This window comes from Rhincodon typus, chromosome 7 (genome assembly GCF_021869965.1).
Source record: "Rhincodon typus isolate 14 chromosome 7, sRhiTyp1.1, whole genome shotgun sequence".
In the NCBI taxonomy this organism is placed as follows: domain Eukaryota; kingdom Metazoa; phylum Chordata; class Chondrichthyes; order Orectolobiformes; family Rhincodontidae; genus Rhincodon; species Rhincodon typus.
Window position 1 is genome coordinate 81,350,932 of NC_063338.1, and position 13,922 is coordinate 81,364,853.

Sequence of the window (13,922 nt, forward strand, 5' to 3'; positions counted from 1 at the left end):
ACTCCATTTACCCGGCTCGCTGCCGCAGAAAGGCTGCCAACATCATCAAAGACCCATTGCACCCTGGTAATGACCTCCTACAACCTTTTCCATCAGGCAGAAGGTACAGAAGCCTGAGCATATGCACCAACAAGTTCGGGAACAGCTTCTTCCCCGCTGTTATTAGGCTGATGAATGGACTCGCTAGCCTCAAATAACGCTGATCTCGCTAACGTTGCTATTACTTAGTGCATGCCCTGTGCAATGTAACCTGTATGCCTCTGTCTAAGTCTTTTTGATCTGCACATTCTTGTTTACTATGGTCGGCCTGTACTGTTTGTAAACAACACTTTTCACTGTACTTCGGTACACCTGAGAATAAATCAATCAATTAATCAATCAACAGTACTAGCAAATGCCTCTGTGAGGATATTGGTCCTGTTCCTACTGATTGCAACCTGGCCAGCTTGTATACCTTCCATCTTCTCCAGAATTGTGTCCCAATGCCTCATGAATTTAAATCCTTCCCTCCTACACCATCCTTCTAACCATGAATTTCAGTCTATTCACTGATTTCTGATCTCGCTATTATATGGCACTGGGAGTAAACCTGAATTCCTTCATTACCATTAATCCAGCTTCACAAATTTCAGCATCAAGTAACAACAGTAGAGGCAGCTGAAGTCTCTCCAACCCGTGACTTTTCCATGGCTTAGAGCATGAATATGGACATAGTGCTGATGTCATGATTCCAGTACTTTACAACATACACTGAACAAACTCTACAAGAAAAAAAAGAACTACAGATGCTGGAAATGAAACAAAATCAAAAATTGCTGGAAAAAAAACTCAGCAGATCTGGCAGCGTCTGTGGAGAGAAAGCAGAGTTAAAATTTTGGGTCCAGTGACCATTTTTCAGAATTGATTGCAGCTGGAAAGGATTAGTATACATGCTGAAGATGGGGTGGGGAGAGAGGGGAGAAGTAAACGATAGGAGGAGAAAGAGGCAGAGAGGGAAAAAAATAGTCGGATAGACTAAAGGTAATGGAAAAGAAAAAGTTTCTTGTTAGAACGTCGAATGAGCCGGAGGATGAAGTGGAACTGGGGGGTTCTGAGCCAGTGTGAGGCAGTGCTGGAACAAAGTTGAGAGGGTGCATTTTGTGATGGCATGGCACTCAGGGTGGATCTCAGGATACAGCAAGAACAGCTACCTGAGGAGCAATGTACATCATGGATATATTATGACACTGGGTTGATTCAAAACACGAACGATAAAGCTTCAGTTGGAATCCACGTAGAGTGAGACTGAGCTGGGGGCAGTCACTGAGGAACATGATGTGACGATGGAAGTGAGTTTTAGCAAATACCTTGTCATACACCAGGAGCGACAACAAAAGTAACGATGGAAGTTATGAACAAACCCTAGACCCTGTTTACACATAAGCAAATGTCTGGGAATTACTTTGTAGATAATTTTTAGGAAGTGGGGGTCGCAATTTTGGAAGACAGTTCTGGTGGTGACATTTTAGATTTGCTCTCCCCTTCAAACTCAATAGTGATTAGTTGTTTCCTATTTGTAATTGAACTCTTTCACTCTAAGGAAGTCATAGCCTCCGTGCAAGCCCTGGAATTTTTGTCTTTCAACTATTGTCAAAGCCAGCAATATTTAAACATCAGTTGCAGATTTTACAAAAAAAATCATTATTGATCTAGATATCATCAAATACACATTTCAAATATCATTGGAACATCTAACGGCCATAAAATTTTTATACTAAAGTAATAAGTGCAAGCACTGCCTCATTTTGATGCTGTGGCTATAAACCCAGTACAAATTGGGATAGATAATGTAACAAGTGTTCCCATCCCAATTTGCTCAGAGCACACTTAATGACGCCCTTTGATTTAAATCAGGTTCTGATTAAAATATGGCTATATTGTTGCAAGCAACTGTGAAAATACTTTTTTTTTTGCATTTTGTTATTTTCATGGACAAATCAAAAGCACTATCTGACCATAAATTAAATTAGTTCAGCAGAAATGCAAACTCCAAGCATAGGGGGAAGTTTATTAACAGTGTGGATAGGCGTGAATCATTGGATGCAATGACAGCAGATGGATTTAGAGTAATATTGTGAGATGGGTTAACAGTTGGTTAGGAGGGTGGTGTGGAACACTTGTTATGTGGTTTGTTCTCCGATTCTCAGGACATGGCAAGTAATGTTCTCTGCAATGAGGATATATATACAGCTCTTCATCACGTCTTAATTGAAGGAAAAGAGAGTTGTACTTTGCAAATGATACAAAGATTTAGGAATGTGGATGGGAGGAAGAAGTTAGGAAGGGCCATAGATGGCAAAAGTGGGCTAGATTTCATGCAGTCCCCCAGAGGAGGAAACATGGGGGCAGGGCCTCCTAAATGTCAGTCTCTTAGCAGGTGCGAAACCTCTCACAGTTATGTTGGAGGCTGGATGGGGCCCACTGGGAAAGCCTCTTGTTCACTGCAGGATGTCAGTTAGGCTTGTTATTGGGCTCGGAAGTGGCTCAGGGATTAAATGAGAGTGCACAGCTTTCCCAGGTCTCCCGAAGGCCATCAGACAAAACCAGTCAGGTTCTCCTGCAGATTTCTGAGGCGGAGACACTTAGTTAGTTTGATTGTGATTTTATCGTCACGTGTACTCAAGTAGAAAAGTACAGGAGTGCAGTGAAAAGTGTATAATTTCACCACACAAGGTGCCATCTTAGGTACAAATACTCGGTACAGAATCTTAAGAACAAGGTAAAAAGAAAGACAAAGTTAAAAGTTAAACAATGCAGTAATTATAGTATAGCATAAAACATACAAAATGTGGTTAAAAGTTACACATTGCAGACCTTCTTAGTTTTAAGTGGAAAATAAAGAAATAAAGCTGAAAGTTCAAACATTACAGTCTTTCTTACATGCTTAGCCACAGTGGGACCACACTTCGAGGAATCACCTCGAGACTGGAAGTCCACACTAAGGCCACCAGTGGGCCGAGAGACCGCCACATACCACTCAAAGACCACCATTTAGAATTGAGAGACCACCAGGCTGGGCTGCTGAGAGATTGCCAAGCCGGGCAAGAGTCTGCCACACTGGGCCGAGAGTCTGCCACGCTGGGCTGAAAGTCCGCCACATCAGGCCCAAAGACTGCAATGCCAAGCCATAAATTATCGGGGTAGCGTAGTGATTGGAACCAGCTTGACCTCATTGACTACGAGGTTGTTTATTGGGGGTTGTTAACCTGAGCCAATCAGGAAAGCACTGTCTGACCGATATAACCAGGAGATCAGAATCTCCTCAGTTCAGGGGACTGACTCCGATCTGGCTGGCCACAGCCAGAATACTGTGCACATGTAAATAAAAGATGTCTTGGTGACGGATACCAGCCTCTGTGCAGTTATTTCAGGTAGGTGATGGTCGATTAGTATTATCGCTAGAATATTAATCCAGAAACCCAGGTAACGTTCTGGGGTCCTGGGTTTGAAACCTGCCATGGCATTTGAATTTAGTAACAATCTGTAAATAGAGCCTAATGATGATGATGAGATAGTTGCCGATTGTCAGGAAAACCCGTCTGGTTCACTCATGCCCTTTAGGGAAGGAAACTGCCATCCTTACCTGGTCTGGGCTATAAGTGACTCCAGACCCACAGCAATGTAGTTGACTCTGAACTGCCCTCTGGGCAACTGGGAATGGATAATAAATGCTGACCAGTTAGTAACGCCGGCATCTCGTGAATGAATAAAAGAAAAATCCTGATTGAAGGAAAGGGGAATGGTCACTGAAGCCAACTATCTACTCTTACCTCTGAACACTCTGCCCTCATCTTCTACAGCTCCCTTCCTGTGACTCCTACCCCACAAGAAAAGTTGAACCTGAGAAGTCCAACCTCTCTTCCGATTTACATTATTTCCTGTGGATGGGCCTGGGCTCTGTTTGGGACTTTCTGATGACAGCACATCTAAGTGTCAAAGGTTGCAAAGTACACCAAGTGAACAAATTGTTACATTTCAATTGACTCCCAGATCTACTTACAGTATATTTACAGTGGTAGTGCCGAGGCAGTTATCATAGAATCCCTACAGTGTGGAAACAGGCCCTTCGGCCCAACAAGTCTACACTGACCGTCAGAGCATCCCACACAGACCCATCCTCCTAATCTACACATCACTGAACACTATGGGCAACTTAGCATGGCCAATTCACCTACCCTGAACATCTTTGGACTGCGGGAGGAAACTGGAGCACCTGGAGGAAACCCACGCAGACACAGGGAGAATATGCAAACTCCACACAGACAGTCGCTTGAGGGTGGAATCGAACCCAGGTCCCTGGCGCTGTGAGGCAGCAATGCTAACCACTGAGCCACCGTGCTGCCCGTCTTGAACGAACGGACCAGATTAGCAGCTGCGAGTCATGAACGTCTTCCGGACTCACTTGTGAGTCTCGTCACAGGTGATCAACAAATTTTTGAAAAAATTGAATAGCTGGATTCAAGGTGGGAATATCAGCCCAACATTCACAAACTGATCATAAACATCTGTTTAATTTCACGTTAGAACCACTTGGTGGAGCAAGCTCAAAGGAAAGAATAGCCTAATCATGTACTTAGTTTGATATTCCCCTGGCTCCATCATTGTTCCTTGGTACCTGGTGATCTGTTATAAAAATCCCCACTTAACTAAATGCTTGAAAATATAAAAAGATAAGTTTTGCGATGTACATTGATGATGAGTTTGGAATGGTGCTTCTACTCCAATCGAGAGATTTGTTTGCGCCAATGAAGTGTCACAATGCACACTAACAACCTGCACATTCCCTGCTGTCAATGTGCAATGGAATCCAGGCTGTAAGATTAATAACAGCCATAGAATATAGTTACTGCCTTCATATCAATTTATAAGCATTACCGAAAAGCAGCTAGTATATATACTACCCAAAATTGACTGATACGTAGGATCAATTCATAATTCACAAAGTGTCTGAGAAGATTATCCCAATTACATCCCAGAGCACTCATACCAGCCAAGCCTGTCAATTATTAATTCAGAAATATAAATTGGATTCCGACTGGACAAATATTGGGCCCATATTTATCATTCAGTTCAAATACACAAGTAATTGTGGCTCTTGTTGTGCAGTGTTGGTGTCCCTCATTTCAAGCCAGACAAACTTGAATTCAAGTCCCATCTGTTACAGAGGCACGTCATAACATATCTGAATAGGTCATTCAAAAACGACTGCAATTAGTGGATATTGATTAACAACTTGCTCAGGGAAGAGCCCAAGGTTTGCATACCAGTTATCGAAGGTTGGTGTCTTCAGATACTGTCTAACTTCTTCTGTGACCTCCAGACTGCTGCAGTGAAAAACAATTAGCGATATTTAAGAGAGATCTCATTTACTCTATTGATAGCAATGATGTCTCTCTAATTAACAACTGGTTTCTTTGTTTCCAGCAAAGCAATGTTTAGCTGGCTACTCAGTTCTAATCAAGCCTCTATTTCTATTCAAGTTCTGTTCCTGTGTTAGGAGATGAGGTGATCAAATTCTCTTAGCCAAGAAGAAGGCCATTTGTTCCACTCAAGGTTTATAGATTTGACCAAATTTGCTGCTTCCTTCCACATCACACGCTGAGCAAACCTCTGACTGAGTTGAGTCAATCTGACCTGAATAAAAGTCACCATACCTACAGCAGTTAAAATACCTCCTGTAACCTAGATTGAAAGATTTCGCTTATTGTAATGCAGAATAACTTCAATATTTGTTTCGGTTATTTTATGATTCATGTACACTTCAGTACAACACTGAGCAAAAGTTGCAATGTCAGAGGCCGCCTCTTTTTGATGAGACATTAAACAACCCAGCCCAGCTCGTCCCCGCCTCCCTAACCTGTTCTTCCTCCCACCTATCCCCTCCTCCCACCTCAAGCCGCACCCCCATCTCCTACCTACTAACCTCATCCCGCCCCCTTGACCTCTCCGTCCTCCCTGGACTGACCTATCCCCTCCCTAACTCCCCACCTACACTCACCTTTACTGGCTCCATCCCCGCCTCTTCGACCTGTTTGTTTCCTCTCCACGTATCTTCTCCTCTATCCATCTTCTATCCGCCTCCCCCTCTCTCCGTATTTATTTCAGAGCCCCCTTCCCCTCCCCCATTTCTGAAGAAGGGTCTAGGCCCGAAACATCAGCTTTCCTGCTCCTATGATGCTGCTTGGCCTGCTGTGTTCATCCAGCTCTACACCTTGTTATCTCAGATTCTCCAGCATCTGCAGTTCCTACTATCTCTGATACAATTTTAACCCAGTCCTAAATACCTTTTCAAGTGAACATGAAGTCTCATGGTACTATTCAGGAGAAAGCCTAACCCGGCCAAAATCCTCCTCCAGGATTTTGCTGGTTGGTGTTGGTGGAACTTTAATGTTGGTTGCTGCCGAGTTTGGCTTCTGAACCATTCTTCCAGCTAATTCATTGAGTTGTAATCATACAGCCATGCGATACAGAAGAGGCACTTTGGCCCATTGAGTCTGCACTGACAAAAGAAACCCATTACTTATCTACTTTCTCAGCACTTGGCGCGTAGCCTTGAATGTTATGACATTTCAGGTGTTCATTCAAGTACTTTTTAAAGGTTGGGAGTTTCCCACCTCTGCTATCCTCCCAAGCAGTGCATTCCAGATTCCCACTACACCCTGGGTGAAAAAAATACATTCCTTAAAACCCTCTAAACCTCCTGCTCATCACCTTACAATGATGCCTCCTTTGTTACTGACTCTTCAACTAAGGGGAATAGCTGCTTTCTATCCACCCTGTCCATGCTCTTCACAGCCTAGTACACTTCAAACAGGTCAGCCTTCTATGCTCTTTAAAAAAGAAACACCTGAACCTATCCAGCCTCTCTTTGTAGTGAAACTGCTCCAGGCAACATCCTTGTAAATCTCCTCTGCACCCCCTCCACTGCTTGTGAACAGCTTTGAAGATTTCACGGAATCATAGAGTCCCTACAGAGTAGAAGCAGGCCATTCAGCTCATTGAGTCTAGACTGCTCCTCCCAAGAGCATCTCACTCAGACCCACCCTCTACTCTATCCCTGTAACCCTGCATTCCCCATGCCTAATCCACCAAGCCTGCACATCCCTGGACACTGTGGGCGATTTAGTATGGCGAATCCACTTAACCTGCGCACCTTTGGACTGTGGGACATCACATGCCAACATTGCATCAAAACTAAAATTTATTTTTGCCAGCACCATCACTCTTTAGGAATAGTTAATACACAGAAGGAGGTCATTCAAACTGTCACGTTTGTGCCAGATCTCTGCAACAGCAATTCAGTCAATTCCCTATTGAAACGCACAATTGAATTTGCCTCCATCATTCCCTGAGGAAGTGCATCCCATATAACAAGTGTTCACTGCATTTCAAAAAAATCCTTAAGTTGTCTTTGGTTTTTTTGTCAACCACCTCATATCGGCGTTCTATGGTTCTCAAAGTTTCAGCCAGTTGGGACTAGTTCTCTCGATCAACTTTCTCAGACACTTTAGGATTTTAAACATCTCTATCAAATCTTTTGTCAAACATTTCTTTTCGAAGGAGAATAACTCCAGCTTCTCTATCCTATCCGAATAACTGGATTTTCCTGGAACCAGTCTCGTAAATCTCTTCCTAACTCTCCTTACTGCCTTCACATTCTTCCGAAAGTGTGATGCGAGAGTTGGACACAATAATCCAGGTGAGGCCAAAAAACTAATGTTTTATATAGTTTTAAAATCAATCATTGCTTTTGCATTCTGTATTTCTATTTATACAGCTCAGGATCTTGCAATGTCTTCATAACCACTTTCTCAATCTGCCCTTCCACCTTTAATAATTTATAGTCATATCCCCCAGCCTCTCTATTCCTGTACCTTCTTTCGAATTGTATTCTTCAGTTGATATTTTCTCATTCTTTCCACCATAATGCATCACCTTGTATCCCCCAATATTAAGTGTAATTGGCCAGACTTCTACCTATTCTACCAGCTTGTCTAAGACAGTCAATATGCAGGACCAGAAGACAAACAGCAAGCTGGAAATGCCAGGTATTGCTCAGAATTTCATATCAGGAATTGTTGCATGTAGTTTCCCTCTGCTACCTGGGAAAATAGTGTCATGCATATAATTGAGGTAACAATAATAAGAGTAAGATGTTAATATATGTGAATACACCCCTTTCTGCTCACTAATGAGATTCTCATCTCATATTAAAACCTTGTGTGGAAAATCAGACCTTTTTCTCAGCATCAACATTTTTCCGATCACCATATTCTCTCAAATGACTCATCACTGCCCAAGTTGTTCAAGGCTGAGAAGGTTCCACTGATGGTATTCCTTCAGCTACTATTTTGCAGAAATTTGGCACTCTATCAAACACTTTTTGGATGTCCACGAATCCACAACAAATGTATTACCTTCATCAACCTTCTGTGTTACATCACCGAAAATCTTAATCAAGTTAGTTAAACATAAATTGCATTTAGAAAAACATTCATGCTGACTTTTCTTAATTATTACTAATACTTCTGAGTGACTTTTAGTATTTTTTCCAGGATCTCTGAACATTTCCCTGTCACCTAGGTTAAACTGAGTGTCTTGTAATTGCTTGGTTTATCCTCACACTGTTTGTTGAACAAGGGTGTAATATCCACAATTATCTGGTCCCTTGGCACTACCATTGTTATCTACAAGGAATAGAGATTTCCTCAGGATTCTCAGATCATCACACTTGGTCTCGGTGGCTTATCATGTATAACACCCTTATTCATTTATCTTTTTGTCCAATTTTAGCCCGTCATGTCTTTGAAATCCTTACTATGACTCTGTCACAATCTTCTTCCTTGGTAAAAACAGATGGCAAGTATTCATTTAGTATCTGAGTTACTCCAGGTGTGGCTCCCCTTCCCTGACTGGGCTCACTCCTCCTCTTTCTTCCCTTCTTCCTATTTCTGTGTTTTTAGAAGCTTTTTGGATTCCCTGAGCTGCCAATCTCTTCTCATTTATTATCTTTGCCTCTTTTGTTTCCTCATTCACACCTGCATGTTCTGCTCATTTTTTCCCATGATGGACCAAATAGATTGCATCAAGAAAACATCTCACTACCACCTTCTCAAGGGCAGTTAGGGATGCAAAATAAATGCTTTCCCAATGAGCATAGTCCATACCCCTGAAAGAGTAAAAAGAAATGTAGAAGAGGGTTTAGTTGGTGCATAGCATCACCACAGCAAGTTTCCTCTCAATCCGTTACCTCATCTGCAGGTAATTTTCCATGACTTGCTGGCACTCTTCTTTTGTTTTTCTCAATGAACATTTGTGATAAAAGGGTGAAGGTTTATTCATTCCCTCCGTCAGCTCTTTAAATAGCCCTAGCCAGCTGAGGTGTTCGACACTCTGTGAACATTAAAGAGTTTTAATAAGGTTGAAGGAAAGAACATGTATTTGCAGCTAGTAAAGAACAAACAATGTTACCATTCATCACAATTCCACTTGCCCACAGACCTTCTAAGGGCTATAGCCCTAGAATATGTCATAATTAGAAAGCCATTTCAGTGTGGAGTCCTATACAAGGGTCAGGAACCTGTGTGACTGGGAGAAACAAGAGAATGTGGTTGAGAAACTTATTGAATATTGGAGCTGACGAGCTGAATGGCCTAATTCTGCTCCTATATCTTATGGTCTTCGGGTATAAACATGACAAGCAACTGTATATCTCCTGAACCAATGAAGTTGAAGAATTCCTAATTAAATGTGCGGAGTATGAACCAGGAAGTTAAAATTAGAATGATTCATTCAATGTCAAGTCATGTACAGAAGTAGAATGGAAATTATGCAGGTACAGCAAGTGATTAAGAAGGTAAATTAAATCTGTTGATAACTACAAGAGGAAAGGAATATAGGGCCCTGCAGCTGTACAGGGCCTTGGTGAGACCACATCTAGAATACCGTGCAGATTTGAAAAAGAATATAATTGTATCAGAAGCAATTTAGCAAATATTCACACAGCTCATTCCTGCATTAAAAGACTTATCTTATGAAAAAAGTTTGAACATGTTGGGCCTCTATCCATTGGATTTTAGAAACATAAGATCTGATCTTATTCAAATATACAAGATACAGAGGGGACTTGACATAAGATCTAATCTTATTGAAATATACAAGATACAGAGGGGACTTGACAGGGTAGATACTGAAAACCAGATTCCTCCTGTGGGGGACAGAGCTTAAGTATAAAAGGTGGTAATACAGAGAAATTTTATTAGTCGAATGGTTGTTAATCTGTAGAATTCTCTTCCTCAGAATACTGTGGGAGGCTGGGTCATTCAATTTATTCAAGGTTGAGTTAAATAGATTCTCAACAGACAAGGGACTCAAGAGTTATAGAGGTGGTCACCTAGATGGAGTTATTGAGCTTGTTGAATGTACAGCAGGCTCTATGGGCTGAATGGCCTATTAAAGAACAGTAGTTCAAAAATGTGGCTTTTTTTATTCTTAAAAGTTTCCAGCAATTATTAAAATCTGAAGAAATGAATTTCCACACGTCAGATGTAATGTTTAGTGCTTGAGAGGCTGTTTAACTTATTGAAGACTCATTATACTGTTAAATGTTTACTTACATTGCTATGGTGTAAAGATCTTATCTTTTTATTTTTCTGTACTTTTGATTGTGGAGTGAGATGGGAAAAGAACTATTTTTTTCTGAAAAAAAAGGATTGTTGAAAAATTGCTGCATTTTTTAAAAGCAAGTCACTAGACATTCATTGTAAGTGCTGTTTACATAGCTGTTTGGTCAGGCAATAGTTGGAAGCCGAGTTTATAGATGAACTGGAGCCAAGGAGTGCATACAAATGGAGCCTCAGTTGCCAACAAGCAGCAGATTGGTCTGTGTACTAGTGATCAGTTTTAATGATAAAAGCTTGGCTCCCAGATAGCTGAACAGCTTGGAGGTGAGAATGACGTAGAAGCTGTATGACCTCTGGAGAAGGAGTTGTTTTTGCTCTGCAGTGAAAAGCATCTCAAACTTGAAGGTAGTTGTTTTCTTTCTCCCTCCAGCAGTTGCTGGAAGCTATAGCTCTCAGCCAGAAAGCATAAGACTTCATAAGTGTGAATCAGCCCACCCTGTGCCTTCTACAAGCAAACGAAAGCATCTAGAGAAGGAGAATCAATGAATAGCACATCTGGCAAGCCAAAAGGACCATTTCAGTGGACCTTGTTAACAAGAGCCACTGAAATGCCGACCCAGTCATTCCCTCTACCCATAGTGTCTGTTTCTGTGTGTATTCTTGTGTAAAGGGGGAGTTTATAGGGGAGTTAAAGCAAGTTGAGTTATATGCCGATGGTTCATAATTGTTTACCAATAGCTGGGTTCTACTTATTTGTAATGAATAGTTATTCTTGTTATGTATAGAAAATTAGTCTGTGTTTTCAGTCAACTTAGGTCAGGTAATTTGCAGAATTTTGTGTACTTTTCAAAATTTTTAACTTTTGTGATAATTCCAGGAATTGATTTCAACTGTGCTACCCAGCAATAACAATAGACAAGCCCTAACTTTATCTGGTGAGATTATCTAATTACTATGGCTTCACTCCTTTCATACGTGTCACTGGTGACTCTCTCAATGAGATACAAAGCATAGCAAAGTTTCTGCAGGAGCAGCTAACTCAGAACACACTTCCTGATTTTGCATTGACCTGCACGTGCAATCACTGGAAACTATGTGTCAAATTTCCAACATAATAATGGTTTGTTTTGACAAGCAAAATCGACAGCCTAGTATCTGAGGATAGGGGCAGGAGGCCCATTCCCCAGTGGCTCAATGATTAGCACTGCTGCCTCACAGTGCCAGGGATATGGGTTCAATTCCACCCTCAGGTAACTGTCTTTTTGGAGTTTGCACATTCTCCCTTTGTCCGCATGGGTTTCCTCCGAGTGTTCTGATTCCCTCCCAGAGTCCAAACATGTGCAGGTTAGGTGGATTGACCATGCTAAATTGTCAATAGCATTAAGGGATGTGCAGACTATGTGGATCAGCCATGGCAAACAAAAAATGCTAGAAATCACAGCGGGTCAGGCAGCATCCGGGGAGAGATAGCAAGCTAACATTTCCAGTCTAGACGATTCTACATCTGAGCTGAAGTGTGGAGAATGGGAAACGCAGGGTTACAAGAATAGGGCAGGGAGTGGGATGCTCTTTGGAGGGTCAGTGTGGGTCAATGGGCTGAATGGCCTGCTTTCAGACTGCAGAGATTTTATGATTCTACTAAGAAGAGATGGGGAGAGCTGAGCTGGAGTCAAGGCTGGAATCGAGACTGGGGATTGCCAAGGGAAATACAGGGAGTTGTCACAATTGTTTTGTTTTGAAAGATTTAATGTGCTGTGATGTGCTTACAGTAATGATGCAAATACTCCAAAAACATTTCCAGTTATCTATTTCAATTGCATGAACTTTCTTGCATTTCTACAGTTTGTATTCTATTGTTCACTTCTTGCCATACTTAATACAATAGTTAAAACTGGAAAAAGGACTGATTAAATTAATAAAACAATTTCAATATTCATTTAGAGTTAGCAAAACTGCAGATGCTGGATTCAGATTCAACACAGTGTGGAGCTGGAGGAACACACCAGGTCAGGCAGCATCAGAGGAGCAGGAAAGTTAATGTTTCGGGTCGGAACTCTTCTTCAGAAATGGGGAGGGGGAAGGGAGCTAGGAAATAAATAGAGAGAGGAGGGGTGGGGCTGGGGAAGGTAGGTGAGAAGATGATAGATGAATGCAGGTAGGGAGTGGTGGGGATTGGTCAGTGGGATGGGTGGGGCGGAAGGTGGGAGAGAAAGTGGACAGGCTGTGTCAGGTCATGGAGGCGGGGATGAGAGGGAGGGTTGGACATGGAATGAGGCTGGATGTGGGGAGATTTTGAAACTGGTGAATTCTACGTTTAGGCCATCAGGCTGTAGGCTCCCTAGGTGGAATATGAGGTGCTGCTTCTGCAGTTTGTGTGTGGTGTTATTGTGGCATTGGAGGAGGCCCAGGATGGATATATCACCCAGAGAGTTGGAGGGGGAGTTAAAATGGTTGGTGACCGGAAGGTGTTGTCGTTTGTCACGTACAGAAACTACGAAACGGTCTCCGAGTCTATGCTTGGTCTCACCGATGTAGAGGAGGCCACATGGGGAGCAGTGGATACAGTAGACCACATTGGCGGATGTGCAGGTGAACCCCTGTCTGATATGGAAGGTTTGCTTTGGGCCTGAGATGGAGGTGAGGGGGCAGGTGTAAGGGCAGGTTTAGCATTTCCTGTGGTTGCAGGGAAAGGTGCTGGGTGTGGTGGGGTTATTGAGGAGTGTGGAGCGGACGAGGGAGTCACGTAGACAGCGGTCCCTACGAAAGGCAGATAGGGGTGGGGTGGGAAATATCTCTGGTTGTGGGGTCAGATTGTAGGTGGCAGAAATAGCGGGGAGAATGATACGCTGGATGCAGAGTTTGGTTGTGTGATATGTGAGGACCGGGGGGATTCTGTCTTTATTTTTGTTGGCGGGAGGGGTGTGAGGGCAGAAGTGCCGGAAATGCAAGAGATGTGGTTGAGGGCATTTTTGATCACCAGAGGGGAGAGGTTACAGTCCTTGAAACAGGAGGACATCTGGGATGTTTGGGAGTGGAATGCCCCATCTTGGGAGCAGACGTGGTGGAGGCGGAGCAATTGGGAGTAGGGGATTGCATTCTTGCAGGAAGGTGGGTGCGAGGAGGTGTAGTTCAGGTGACTGTGGGAGTCAGTGAGCTTGAAATAGATGTCGCTGTTGAAGCAGTCACCAGAGATGGAGATGGAGAGGTCCAGGAAGGAGAGGGAGGTATCGGAGATGGTCCAGGTATTCATTTAATTCATTT

General features: G+C 42.6%; 1 protein-coding gene across 1 annotated transcript in view; it reads right to left on the minus strand.

Annotated features, from left to right (window-relative positions):
• si:dkey-219c10.4 (high affinity cGMP-specific 3',5'-cyclic phosphodiesterase 9A) overlaps window positions 1–13,922 on the minus strand; it is a 123,626-nt gene that overhangs the window by 40,924 nt on the left and 68,780 nt on the right. Inside the window, exons 6-7 of the mRNA XM_048599250.1 lie at window positions 9,290–9,432; window positions 5,304–5,363 (exon numbers count right to left, since the gene is read on the minus strand). Coding sequence (XP_048455207.1) covers window positions 5,304–5,363; window positions 9,290–9,432 — 203 coding nt within the window. The remainder of the gene's footprint in view (window positions 1–5,303; window positions 5,364–9,289; window positions 9,433–13,922) is intronic.